Source organism: Tetrao urogallus (genome assembly GCF_951394365.1).
Source record: "Tetrao urogallus genome assembly, chromosome: 34".
Classification (NCBI taxonomy): domain Eukaryota; kingdom Metazoa; phylum Chordata; class Aves; order Galliformes; family Phasianidae; genus Tetrao; species Tetrao urogallus.
In genome coordinates, this window is record NC_136847.1 from 303,058 (window position 1) to 315,482 (window position 12,425).

The window sequence follows — 12,425 nt, forward strand, 5'->3', positions numbered from 1 at the left end:
ACATTTCTCTTGTGTATGTCCAGGAAAGACACACTTTTGCAGTCATCTGTCAATGGCAAAAGAAAAAGGGGGAGGTTGGTCAAGGCAGAATACCACTGACGGACAACTGTAAAAGGCACACTTCTCCTCAAAACAGGCCTACTAAACAATCTTGTACTTTCCATCTGTGTTTTTTTGTTTGTTTGTTTTGTTTTTTTGCTGGAATGGCTGTTTCCCCCTGCTCAGTCTTTGATGACTTATTGATATAGTAGCTGAACTAATTTGTATGGGCAGAGACAGATGTCTCAGCATAGCGGGGCAAGAACTTGATGATATTAGTTTACCCTTTTTCCTCGATGTGGGCAGAATGGGTGTACCATAATTCTCTCTCCTTACAGTTGGCTTTAGAAGGGTACCTTGGTTGTTGGTGTACAGAATTCCCAGATCAGCAAGTAGTGCAGTTCCTGGAAAAAACTGACTGGATTGAAATACCTCGGTATTCAAATGACCAGTAAATAGTTGCACAGTATATACTGATGCTGAAGCCACGGAGATGTGTGTGTGTGGTGGGACAATAGCTGGAAGCATCAGTTTGTGCCAACAGAGCTGCAAGACAGTTTACAGACTATGGAACTAGTAATGATTTCATGGGCCTTCACTGCGTGGCCAAATGAACCCCTAAGTGTTGTAACCAATTCCCTCTACGCGGCTGGCATATGTCAAAGAATTGAGGACGCCCACATTAAAAAGAACAACAATGTGTGGCTTATCTCTCTGTTTTTACGCCTTCAACATACGTTACGGCAAAGAAAGGAACCATATTGTGTCATCCACATTCGCAGACAGCTAAATACACTTGTCAGTCCGCTGGACAAATGGCTAGAGGGATGGAGCATTACCGGATGGCTGCAAGGTTTGGGAAAGAGAGGTTTTCGCGCTCCCCTAATGATTGTTTTAGGTATTATAATGATCAGTATAGGTATCGGAATTGTAAAACACTTGCTCAACAAAATGCCTGCTGCTGTCTAGCTAGCGCAAAAAGAAAAAGCGGGAATTGTGGAGGAGTGGTGGACGCAGCTCGGCCATGTTTACTCCTCTTTGGAACATTGCGAGCAAGCAGTCCACAAAAGGGACAGCACCAGGATGTGAGACGACCATGAGAAAGACTGACGATCATGAGAGAGACTGATACCAGACTTGAAACGACGGGCCTGTGCTTCTTATTGTTTGCTATTGCCTTGTAGCTTGCTGTATGGCAAAGGTATAATATAGGGTGCGAATTTCCTGTCGTGTTGATGCGGTTGAGTGCTTCCTTTATTTTAGTAATTGATTGAATGTGAATTAATAGGATTTAATGTTTCCAATGCTGGGATGTATGGGAATAGCTCTTCTAATGTATTAGTAACGCTCAGTTATGATGCTGTCAGCCTATCAATTAGCCTTTCCTTGATTTGTGAAGACAAAACCTGGAAAGGAATCCCAGGAAAGGGATGACCCTGTATTGTAGGATGATTAACTCTCTTTCATCTCACTAATCAGGATGTATTTTGCAAGTAGGTGCTCCACTTGGGCTCTGTATCTCGCACTGGCCATGCGGATGCAGTGTACAAATGGGAAGTACCCTTCAGACCCTGAGATGAAGAAAAGCAAGAGAATCTGATGTGGGTGGGAGAGGAAAAGTGCACCTTGAAGCAGCGGACGCCCTGCTGGCACTGCCTATCGCATTCACCACCACCATGTTTTTTCTCTCTCTTTTTCTGCAGGTTGTTGTTTCTCTAAGGTCAGAAAGTAATAACGCCCCTAGTGATACTCTAGCGCATTTGCCCTCGAATATTGATACAACCATTAATTTTCAATAGAACAGTTGAAGACCTCTTTCTAATCAGTTAGAGATTAACGTAGAACGGGACACTCAGGAATTTATTTCCAGGTTGCAGAAAGTTGGGCTGCAGACCAAACACATGTTTGTTCTTTTTAGTAGATTAACAGCAATATGCTGTTTGCCTTGTCTCTTTAGAGTACTGTCAATTGAGGCCTTGATTCAGTTATAATGATTGTATAATTAATATAATTAGTGTTATTATTTTATAATATAGTAAACGTTTGTGAATAAACAAAAAAAGGGGGAATTGTGGGAACACAAGAAAAAAACTGTTCAGAGCAGCAGCTGTGGAGCAAGATAAGCAGCATGAAAACCAAGAACACCACTGGAAGAAGAAAGAACATCTCAGGGCTCTGATTGGCTTCACTTGGTGTTACCTCACACTTTACTCCAATTCCACTTGCACTTTACTCCGGGTTTACTCACACTTCTTTTTTGTGCGTTTTTGACTCACACTTTACTCAAGGTAGAATCAAACTTTTCTTCATCTTTACTCACACTTTACTGCTGGCTTATTCACTCTTCTTTTTTGAGTTTGTCTGACTCACACTTCACTCAAAATGGACACAACATTTTTATTATATATGCCTGTAGCTCCATCGAATAGAGTGGTGAGCTTAATAAAGACCAGTATGTTCTGAGTATGAAAGGAGGAAAATTGGTGGAAGGCAGTCTCTTGAAGAACAGTTCTACAAGAGAAAACAAATAGATACATGTATTTCTTTTCCCTTTTCAAAAGCACTCAGAAAGTTTACAGACTTGGCAGGAGATGGGCAGTCTGCCCGGACTTCAAGCACGTGTTTGCAATCCAAGTCCTGCAGTCCTGATAAGCTTTCCAACAAAGCTCTCTGAGAATACAGAGAGGTTGGTTCTGCTTAGATGATCTTTGAGTTCCTTTAAAACCCAGGCCCATTCTATGATGCTGTGATTCACAGGGATTGAAGCTGAGCGTTTCTCACAAAGGTACAACCATGCTGCACGCTGTGCTACCACAACACAAAAGAAGCTTCACCCCCACCCCCATCAATTGTACGTCACATGGAGGCCCTTGGGAAATGTAGCACATCTCAGTGTATCCTCCTCTTGGAGAATCAGAACTGATGGGAAACTTGCAGAGAACACCACAACAGGCAGTACAGCTCTGCAGTGTACACCATCTCCATACCAACAGTCTGTCACATGATGTCATGATATGGACTACTGTCACAACCAGGACACAAAGCTCACATAAACCCTTTCTCACAGGCAAGTCGCCTGTTCAGGCCATGATCTGTGAAATTCCACACACACAAAAGTTCCACTTAGCCTTCAGTGGGATGGAAGTGAGAACACTTGGAAGAAGCTGATAAACAATGTCCCAAACTGGACTAGGGTGGGCTTCCATAATAGCTTGCTTGTTTGATTTCTTTTGTTTTTTGTTTTTTTGTTTTTTGTTTTCTTTCTCAAGAGCAGAATCAGAAGAAGATGTGTAGACCCTCCCTGCCATAGGGATACAGTCCCTATGTATGTGTTACTGAACGATGGCATTCTGGAAAGCCTTGATGTGAGCAGAGGAAATACTTTTGGTCATGTGTACAGCTGGGTTATCAGCAGAAAGGAGAGAGATGCAGTTGTGATGACAGCAAAGTTCAGAGGAACATCCCCTGCAGAAAGATGCGTAGAGTTTAAACATTGCCAAGTGAAACTTGGAGCCCACTTTTGCCCCACAGAAAATGCAATAGAACTGGAAGCAGCCTTTCCTGACACAAACCCCCGGTTACCCCGAGGGCAGTTCCTTCTGGGTGGCCTTAAAGTTTGTAGATCCACAGCAGCAAACAGCAGAGCCGGCCCTCGTACAGCAGAGAGCTTAACCATGCTCATGCCTTGCAGGGAAGACCGAATTGAGAAAGCAGGGTAGGAAGTTGTTCGCAATAGCACTCCCTTGCTCAGTGAGTAGAAACGTGACATCAGTGCCATGGGCAGCGCTCAGTGAGGAAGTGACCCAGCTGCAGGGAGATGCTGCCCTCGAAAGCAGGGCAGCCGGAGATTGCCTCTTGCTGGGAGCTGCTCACGGGTGAGAGGAGTTAAAGGAATGGCAGGGCAGCAACGTGGGGATGTGTGACCACAAGGATGTGCGAATGCCCCCAGCAAAGGAAGCAAAGAGAGCCAGCAGCGAGCGACGCTTCATTAGCGTAACAAAACAGCCCCCACCGCTCCATTCCTGCCCCCATCCCTCCCTCCCCCGGGTGCAGATGTGCCATGAGAACGAGCTGTGAAACTGCCCAAGGTCTGGCAGCCAGCTCGGGGCGTGCTCGCTGTGGGAATTGCTGCCTGGACCTGAGGCTGTGCCGAAGCGGCCAGAGCCTGGCCGGAAGCCGTCCGGGCAGCACGGCGGTGGCAGGAGGAGCAGCGAGGCCGTGCTGCGGCCAGCTCCGGGCTGAGGGCACTCGGCATCATCTGCTCTCCGCGATTCCCAGTAGCCCGGTTGCCCTCAGAGAGGCGGGAGCAGCCTGCTCCGCACCCAAGGTAGGAGCCCTTCGCGGCTCGTGCAGAGGAGCGCACGCTTCCTACCCCCTGCCAGCAGCAGCGGGAGGGGAGCGAGGAGCCGGGAGCGTCAGCGGGCGGGGCGGAACCGGCACTGCTGTAGCCCAGGCGGGAGCCCGGTCCCCGCACCAGCTCCTGCCCAGCACGGCAGGTTTGCTGGGCCAGATGGGCTGCAGCGAGGCGAGCAGCGGTTCCGAGGCATGTTGCAGCCCGGCTTGGGCTCCGAGGGGCACAAGCAAGGGTTGGAGCTGGGACAGCGAGGAAGTGAGCAGAGGAGCTGAGCGTGCTCTGCTGCCCGGTTGCCTCTCTATAATACTGCCCAGCTGAGACCTTGTTTCTCTTTGTGGACCACAGGAGACACAAGATGATCTCGCTCTGCAGCTATGGATTCATTGATAGAAGCCTCCTTTTGAGTGTCTGAATGCGAAGCCTCCAAGGGGGGAATTTCCACTCCCCCGTCCCCGGCAGCCCGCAGTTTCCCTTCGGGGACCTAGCAGGCAACATCTGCCTCTAGCGGCCCTTGCAGCGTTACCTTTTGTGCGCTTAGGGCTGGGCTGATGGCTCACCTGAGCATGTGCAAACCCCTCCTAAGGCTTTTGTTCAAGCTGTCCCGGCAGCTGCATTTAGCACACAGCTGCGGACTGTGAGCACGTCCAACACCTGCGCCAGCCACAGCAGTGGGCTGTGTAATAGGAGCTGAAAAGCTGACAGTCTTTGGACTGACTGGATAATTACTCTAAGAAAACACCTTAGAAAAGCTCAGGAAGCTCCAAACTAACCATGAGTCTCTTACAGAAGATCTGTGTCAGCAAGGTGGCTTGACATGAAGCCGAGTGGGATCTCTGTATAGGTGGATCCTTGAAAGCCATCCCTGATTGTGAGGAGGTCCTGTCGTGCAGCCCTTTGCTGTGCAGGAGAGCACAGGGGACACTCGCACTGCTCCCTGTTTAGGGGTAAGATGACTGCCTCCTTGCTATGCATTGTCTTTAGGCATACAATCCATGTACCCTCAGCTGTTGAACTGGGTGTCAGTTCTTTGTGCCACCCAGTTGGAGTCAGATTTGTGATTTGTAATCAGCTTTAGGCAGAGCGTTACCAGTGCTGTTGCTGCTTGTGTTCCTGTGCAAGGTGTGCTGTGCCATCCCCCAGGCAGTGCCCTGCAGATGGGCTGTGGAGGGCTGGGCTGGGACAGGGACTGCTGCGTTCCCTCACAGCTCCCCTGCCATTTCTCTTGTCCCTGCAGGCTCCGGTGAAACTTCTACCATCCAGCCGTGATCAGCTCAGCTGCAGGGGAGCAGCAGATGGCCACAGCACATGCATCTCAGGTAGGGGCTGGGGGAAGCAGGCAGGAGAGGCCGAGGGGTGAGGGATTGTGAATGCAGGGGAGAGGGAGGTGGCCTCAGCCAGCGTGTGTGTGCTGGGGCCAGAGAAGCGGCTGGGACGGGAGTTTGTGTCCTGTTTGAGCTGCTTCCCTGGGCCTTGGCTGTTCCCAGCAAGGAGCCTCTTTGCTTGCAGGAGCCCGTGAGCTTTGCGGAGGTGGCCGTGTATTTCAGCAGGGAGGAGTGGGCGCTGCTGGACCCTGCGCAGCGAGCGCTGTACCGGGACGTGATGCTGGAGACGTACCAGTGCGTGGCCTCGCTGGGTGAGGGCTTTGCTGCCTTTCCTCCTCGTTAGGCACCTTAGGCTGTGCAGAATGAGCCTCTGCAGGCTGGAGCTAGTAAAATTGCCATGCAGTTACATATTGATAACAGCAACATCAACTAAGGAAAGACTGAGAAGCATGACTATCAGAAAGGGTTAGTATGCACAACAGACTGATAAAAGCCCCAGTGTCAGTTTTGGCAAGCAGGCACAGCCTGGAGCGGGAGAACCAGCTCCCTGCGAACAGCCCTTGTGTTGCTGCATTGCATGGTGCCACCAGCCCCAGCAGACAGAGCACTTCCAGGTTGTTACTTCTGCATTTGTTGCCTCTATTTTCCATTCATACAATCATTGAATGGCAAGGTTGGAAACGACCTGCAAGATTATCTAGTCCGTTCCCATGAACATTTTTGAAGCCTTGGGCATTGAGCTGGTTGGAAAATATTAAAGGAAACATTCTAATGGGTATGTGATTGCACTCTGTTATTATGGCCCTAATCTTGTTTTCATCATGGTGATGGATGTACTGCAAAGTTGCTGGTCAAGCGGCTGTGCCAGATTCTGGGAAACACTCTTATCTCCATATTTCTTCCATTGAAGCTCCACTTCCAGCCCCCAAACCCATGGTGATCTCCCTGCTTGAAGGAGGGGAAGAGCCCTGGATCCCAGATGTGCGTAGCCCTCAGGTTGTGCCAGGAGACCTCAGCCCAGTGAGGTGGTGGAGGGAAGGAGGAGGTTGGGTCTGGAAGAGCCATCTCTGTGTTTTATTTTGGGCACTGTGTGCTATTTCTGGATTTCCTCTTTCATCCAGCAGGAACTGGGATTGCGGATATACTGGAGGACCTGGACGAAAGTGGTGTGGCCGAAAGGCGGTGGGGTGGTGTCTGTGTGGAAGAAATCAGAAGGGATGTCCAAGGAGGCCTGGAGCAAGGTCAGGGTGAGCACATCATGAAGCCAACGGGAAAGTGTCTGGGTAATTCAGGATGCAGCCCATTGGACTTCAACGTAGGTCAAAAGGAGACTGAAGAAGCCAGGAGCAAGAATGTGTGCCAGAAGGAAATGCAGAATCCCTGCACTGAGAGTGGAAATAGCTTTGAAAAAGATTCCAGCATTGTTTACCACCAGTGCATTCACTCAACAGAAAGCCTATGCAAGTGTTCTTATTGTGGGAAGAGCTTCAAGAAGAAATCCCAACTCACATACCACCAACGCATCCACACAGGAGAGAGACCCTACAGGTGCTCTGAGTGTGGGAAGAGCTTTACAAGGATTTTTCAAGTGAAGCTACACGAGCGCTTGCACACAGGGCAGAGGCCCTACAAGTGCTCTGAGTGCGGGAAGACCGTAAAAACCCGTTCCCACCTCACGTACCACCACCACTTACACACGGGAGAAAGACCCTACAAGTGCTCTGAGTGTGGGAAGAGCTTCAAAAGTTATTCAGATTTAAAGCACCACCAGCGCATCCACACAGAGGAGAGACCATATAGGTGTCCCGAGTGTGAAAAAAGCTTCAAAAGCAGTTCTGAGTTGAAACGCCACCAGTGCATCCACACAGGAGAAAGACCCTATAAGTGTCCCAAGTGTAGGAAGAGCTTCAGAAGGAATTCTGAATTGAAGAGCCATCAGCACATGCACACAGGGGAGAGGCACTTCAAGTGTCCTGAGTGTGAGAAAAGCTTCAAACGCAGGTCTAATCTCAACACCCACAAGCACATCCACAGCGCATGCAGGCTGTAAAGCATCCCCAGGATACGGGGAACCTTCAGAAACAGTTCCAGCCTCAATATCTACCAGCACAGCCGCACAAGATACAGAGCCTGCAGAGCTCCTGTCAACGGTTTACGGGCTGGTTTGGCCCAGTTCCATGACCAGCGGGTGGAGGAATTTCGCAAAATCCGTGCCCCTGGAAAAAAGGGAAACAGGGGAACCCAAAAAAATTAAAAACAGCGGCAACGACCTGAGGAGCAACAAACTGATTTACTAAATATAGTATCGGAATGCCAGATAACACACCATAATACAATACAATTAGAATTGAAGCAAATAAATAAAATACAGTGAGAGAGAGAATGTCCGAAAGGTGGGTAGGCCTCACCACAACGCTGAGGTGAGATGCGCAGTCTGGTTGAGTAGCAGGGAGATGGGAAGAGAGCCGACGAAGAGCAGACGAGAAAGAGCCCATCAGGTGACCTTGCCAGGAGCTCTATCTCCTGCCCGTGACTGCAAAGCCCCCTGGGGAATGTAGTTCTTCTTCTCTTCTGGGCAGGTACCCAGAACTTGAGCATTATCAGTTAAATTCCCAGTGCCCTACGTGATGTTATGATGCAGAATACAAAAAAAACCAAAAGTCACAAAACCATGATAGCTCCAAACATGGGAAGAGCTACAGCCAGAGCCCCAGCCTGGTGACCAACCGTGGCTTTGTGTGGTGATGAACCTTACAAATCTCTTGAGTAGAGGAAGAGCTCTATGGCCAAACTAAATCCTCTTTCTCCTTCGTTGCATGAGAATTATGCTGTCCTTCAGCTGCAGTTTCTGTGTTGAGTGGCCATGCAAAGGAGAGAATCCAGAGTGGGATGTGTCACAGCCACTGGAAACCCTCTGCCAGGTGGCACATTTCTGCCGTGCCTGTGTGCAAGGAGAGTCACCTCTTATCTCCCCTGCAGAAACTCCTGTGCTGTGGGGCAGCAGGTGAGGACCCAAAGGAAACCTCAGCTGGGCTGATATGTCACCAGGAAGGAAGAAATCCTGTCTGCAGGCAGTGTTAGAAGAGCTTCATCTGGAGCTCAACCCTCAGTAGATGCCAGAGAACCAACCCAAGAGGAGAGTCCCAGTGAGTACCTTGACTGCAGGAAGAGGTCTGTCCACAGCAGGCAGTTCATCACACATTGGGGCATTAAAGTGTTAATGCTCCAGTTCCAGGTACCTATCCCTGTACATCACAGAAGTCACGGGATCTGGCATTCCGGGTGCGGGGAGCGCTCTCTTGCTGCCTTGCAGTGGGTGCTGGAGGGTGCATTCCTAGCCGTTCCAAGCTTTTCAGGTTTGACTCGGTCCCGGGAACTCTCTCTCTCATCTTGTCTGATTTATTAATCTCAATTTCAATTAAATTGTATTATATTGTGTTATCCTGTATTCCGATATTATAGTAAAATAAGTTTTCCTCCATAGATTGTTGCCGCTGTTCTTTTCCTCCCTTCCTTCCTTCCCATTTTTGTGGGACTGCGGTGGGGAGGGGAGGGCAGAGGCCTGTTGCCTCTGTCACGGACATAGATTGATCTGGTCAACTCCATGACAAGTACACACGTTGTCCTTGTTCCACGGGGGCCTCCTTGCCTTCTTACAGCCCTGTAGGGAGGTGTCCTATCATTCTCGCTCACAGAACACTCCACACCCACATCCCACTGACTGTGGGAGAGCCTTGGGCCATCAGTGACAGGACTACCCTTCCCAGAGGCTGCAGCTATGGCCCTACCCTTCTGTTGCATCAGACATATCAAGGGCTTTCCTCAGCTTGAAAGCACCTGCACAGGGCCTTTGCCTGCCGGGAATCACGGACCTCCAATTATCTGCTCTAACAGGGATGTGGGGAGGCTTTGATGGTAATGGCTCCACAGGGACCAATTAATACTCCAACACTCTCCAACATTTCTGGACAGCGTTTTGACTGCACCTTCATCATTTGGTTGCAGCTGTCTTCTCTCAGTATCTGAAGTTCATGCACACCACATTCGCTGTGGGGCTCATTACAGTGCAGAAAGACCTAACAAGGCATTTCCCACAAGTCTTCAAGACTTGAACTGTTTATTAGGGTGTTGCAGACAAAGTTTTCCAGGAGCACTGTCCAAAAAAGGAGTTGTCATATTTAAGGGTATTTTTTATTACAGCAGACACAGAGATGTCAGTGAGTGCAGCACAACCCCTGTGACACAGATGGCAGCTCCGTCAGGGAGAGGGAGATACCGCCAGCATGGGGATAGCATTGTGGGGATGCAAGAGGGAAATGTAGTCAGTGAGAGCTGATAAGGGGATAGTGACTGCACCAGACAAAGATGGGAATTAATGTAGATGGAGGAGAAAGAAGCCTGTGAAAGAGGAGGGAAGAAGGAGGCCAGTTGCTTGTAGCCAAATGTGTGGTCAGTGCTGGTCTGGCTGGGTGTGTGGGAGGCATGGAATTTAGCTGACTCCCTCCAGCACCCAGGACTACATCCTGAGGATAAGATGCCTCAACTGATTCATCTGGATCCCATCCCTATGGAAGTGTAAAGGGCTGTCCAGCAGAGCCAGGGAGCTGCAGGGAGATGTGTAGGGGCCTTCTGCTGCTAGGGGTGCTGCATGGGGCTGGGGGCTCACAGCTGCACTTCATCGTCAGGGCATTGCATAGGGGACTTTTCAAGAAGGACCAAACATGGAATTTTTGACCCTATGCTCAACTGGGTGTGCCTGACTGCCATCTTGAATCTGCCCAGAATGCCAAGTTAGGGTGCCATACCTACATTCAGATTTTGGTCAAGGTCTCTTAATCCTGAAGTCCGTTTTGCTCTGCTGTCTGTAGGCTGTGTGCTGGAGCTGTACATGTTGGTGGATGGGCATTCTCTAACCGAGTATTGTTGGTGTTGTTTTATGCAGAGAAGATGCCCCAGAGAAATATCCTGAAGAATCACACCGCTAGACCTGCATTTCTTTTGGGGTTTACTGATCATCCTGGGCTGCCAGGCGTGTGCTTCACCATCTTCCTGCTTGTTTATGTCACAGTTGTCATTGGGAACGGCCTGATTGTGCTGGTTACAGTGGTGGAGTTGAGCCTCCACAGCCCCATGTATTTCTTCCTGAGAAACTTGTCCTTCTTGGAGATCAGCTACGCATCGGCCACTCTCCCCAAAATGCTGGTGTGTTTCCTGATGGGAGATGTCTGGATCTCCTTCTTTGGCTGTGCTGCCCAGCTGTATTTCCTGGTTTTGCTGGGAAGCACTGAGTGCCTACTGCTGGCCACCATGGCCTACGACCGCTATGTGGCCATTTGTGACCCCCTGCGCAACAGCCTGGTGATGAATGGGGGGTTCTGCGTCAGCTGGTGGTTGGCTCATGGATGGCTGCCACACCAATACAAGTGGGCCAGACCTATCAAGTGTTCTCCCTGCCCTTCTGTGCATCCCATCATCTCCATCATTTTTCCTGTGACGTCCCCCCTCTGTTGGAGCTGGCCTGTGCAGATACTTTCTGGAGCCGTGTGACCCTGCACGCTGTCATCCTGCTATTTGCCGTCCTTCCCTTTTCCATCATCGTCGCTTCCTACGTTAGAATTATCGGGACGGTTCTGAAGATGCACTCTGCTCCGGGCAGACACAAAGCCTTTTCCACCTGCACCTCACACCTCACGGTGCTGACACTCTTTTATGGCTCAGCCACGGTCCTGTACTTCAAACACCGCTCCGCAGACACTGACAAATACCTTGCCCTGTTTTACACGGTTCTGACCCCGATGCTTAACCCTGTCATCTACAGTATGAGGAATAGGGAAGTGAGGATCGCCCTGAGAAAACTCCTGTGGAGAAAGTAATACCCAGAGTAGGTGAAATATGCCCAAATAGTTACAACGAGCATTTGGCTGTTTGAGTGCTGGCATCCAGTATTGGCTCAGACACTTCCAGATGTGACACCTCTAGATTTGCTGCACCATCCCACAACCCACTGCATCTTACAGTAGGAATCAAAGTTTATGTAGTATAGAGAAGGGTGTGTGGGGATTCACGTCACGTCATCACAGGGCAAGAAATGAGGGCTCCCTTCTCCCCAGCTTTTTGAAGTCTGTACTTGCAATTTAGTCTTAGTTGCCATATTATACTGCATATTATCCTTCCTATGATTGCACTGTGCCTCATTAACGGTATTGAAGTCAGAATTCTGCAGGTTAAAGAAGAAGGAGAAGGGGAAGAGGAAGGGGAAGGGGAAGGGGAAGGGGGAAGGGGATGTCAGTCTTGCCCAGACTCACTCATAGCCCATCAGCTGTGCTATGTTTAATGCTCTACTGAGGCTGTATGGACCTGGGGAAGGTCATACATTTTGGCCTCTGATTTATTAAGATCTGAACTGAAAGTTCAAGCCAGAAAGAAATGACGTATTCTAACACGTGTGTAGATCAAGTTATGTCTCAGTAACCTGGTCAGTCACCTCTCAGTTCAGACAATGCAAAGCCTTCTTGTTTTTATCCCAGCCAACGCTGCAATGCTCAAATATTAAAAACTCCATTTGGATGTGGTGTCCAAGAGTGAGCAGAAAGCAAACGTGCCTGGGAAGGGGCAAACAAACAACCTCTGTATTTATTAACCTCCAAGTTTTCAAGAGAAAAAACAGCTCAAAAATTCAGAGATGCCGACATGCTCCGCAGCACTGTGAG

At 49.4% G+C, this 12,425-nt stretch overlaps 1 protein-coding gene across 1 annotated transcript; it reads left to right on the forward strand.

Annotated features, from left to right (window-relative positions):
* Window positions 1-10,662: 10,662 nt before the first annotated feature.
* LOC306956627 (olfactory receptor 10AG1-like) lies at window positions 10,663-11,588 on the forward strand (the record flags this gene model as incomplete). The annotated part of the gene is given in 2 exon segments (XM_079547895.1): window positions 10,663-11,095; window positions 11,098-11,588. Coding segments are annotated over 2 exon segments (924 nt in total).
* Between the last annotated feature and the right edge of the window lie 837 nt (window positions 11,589-12,425).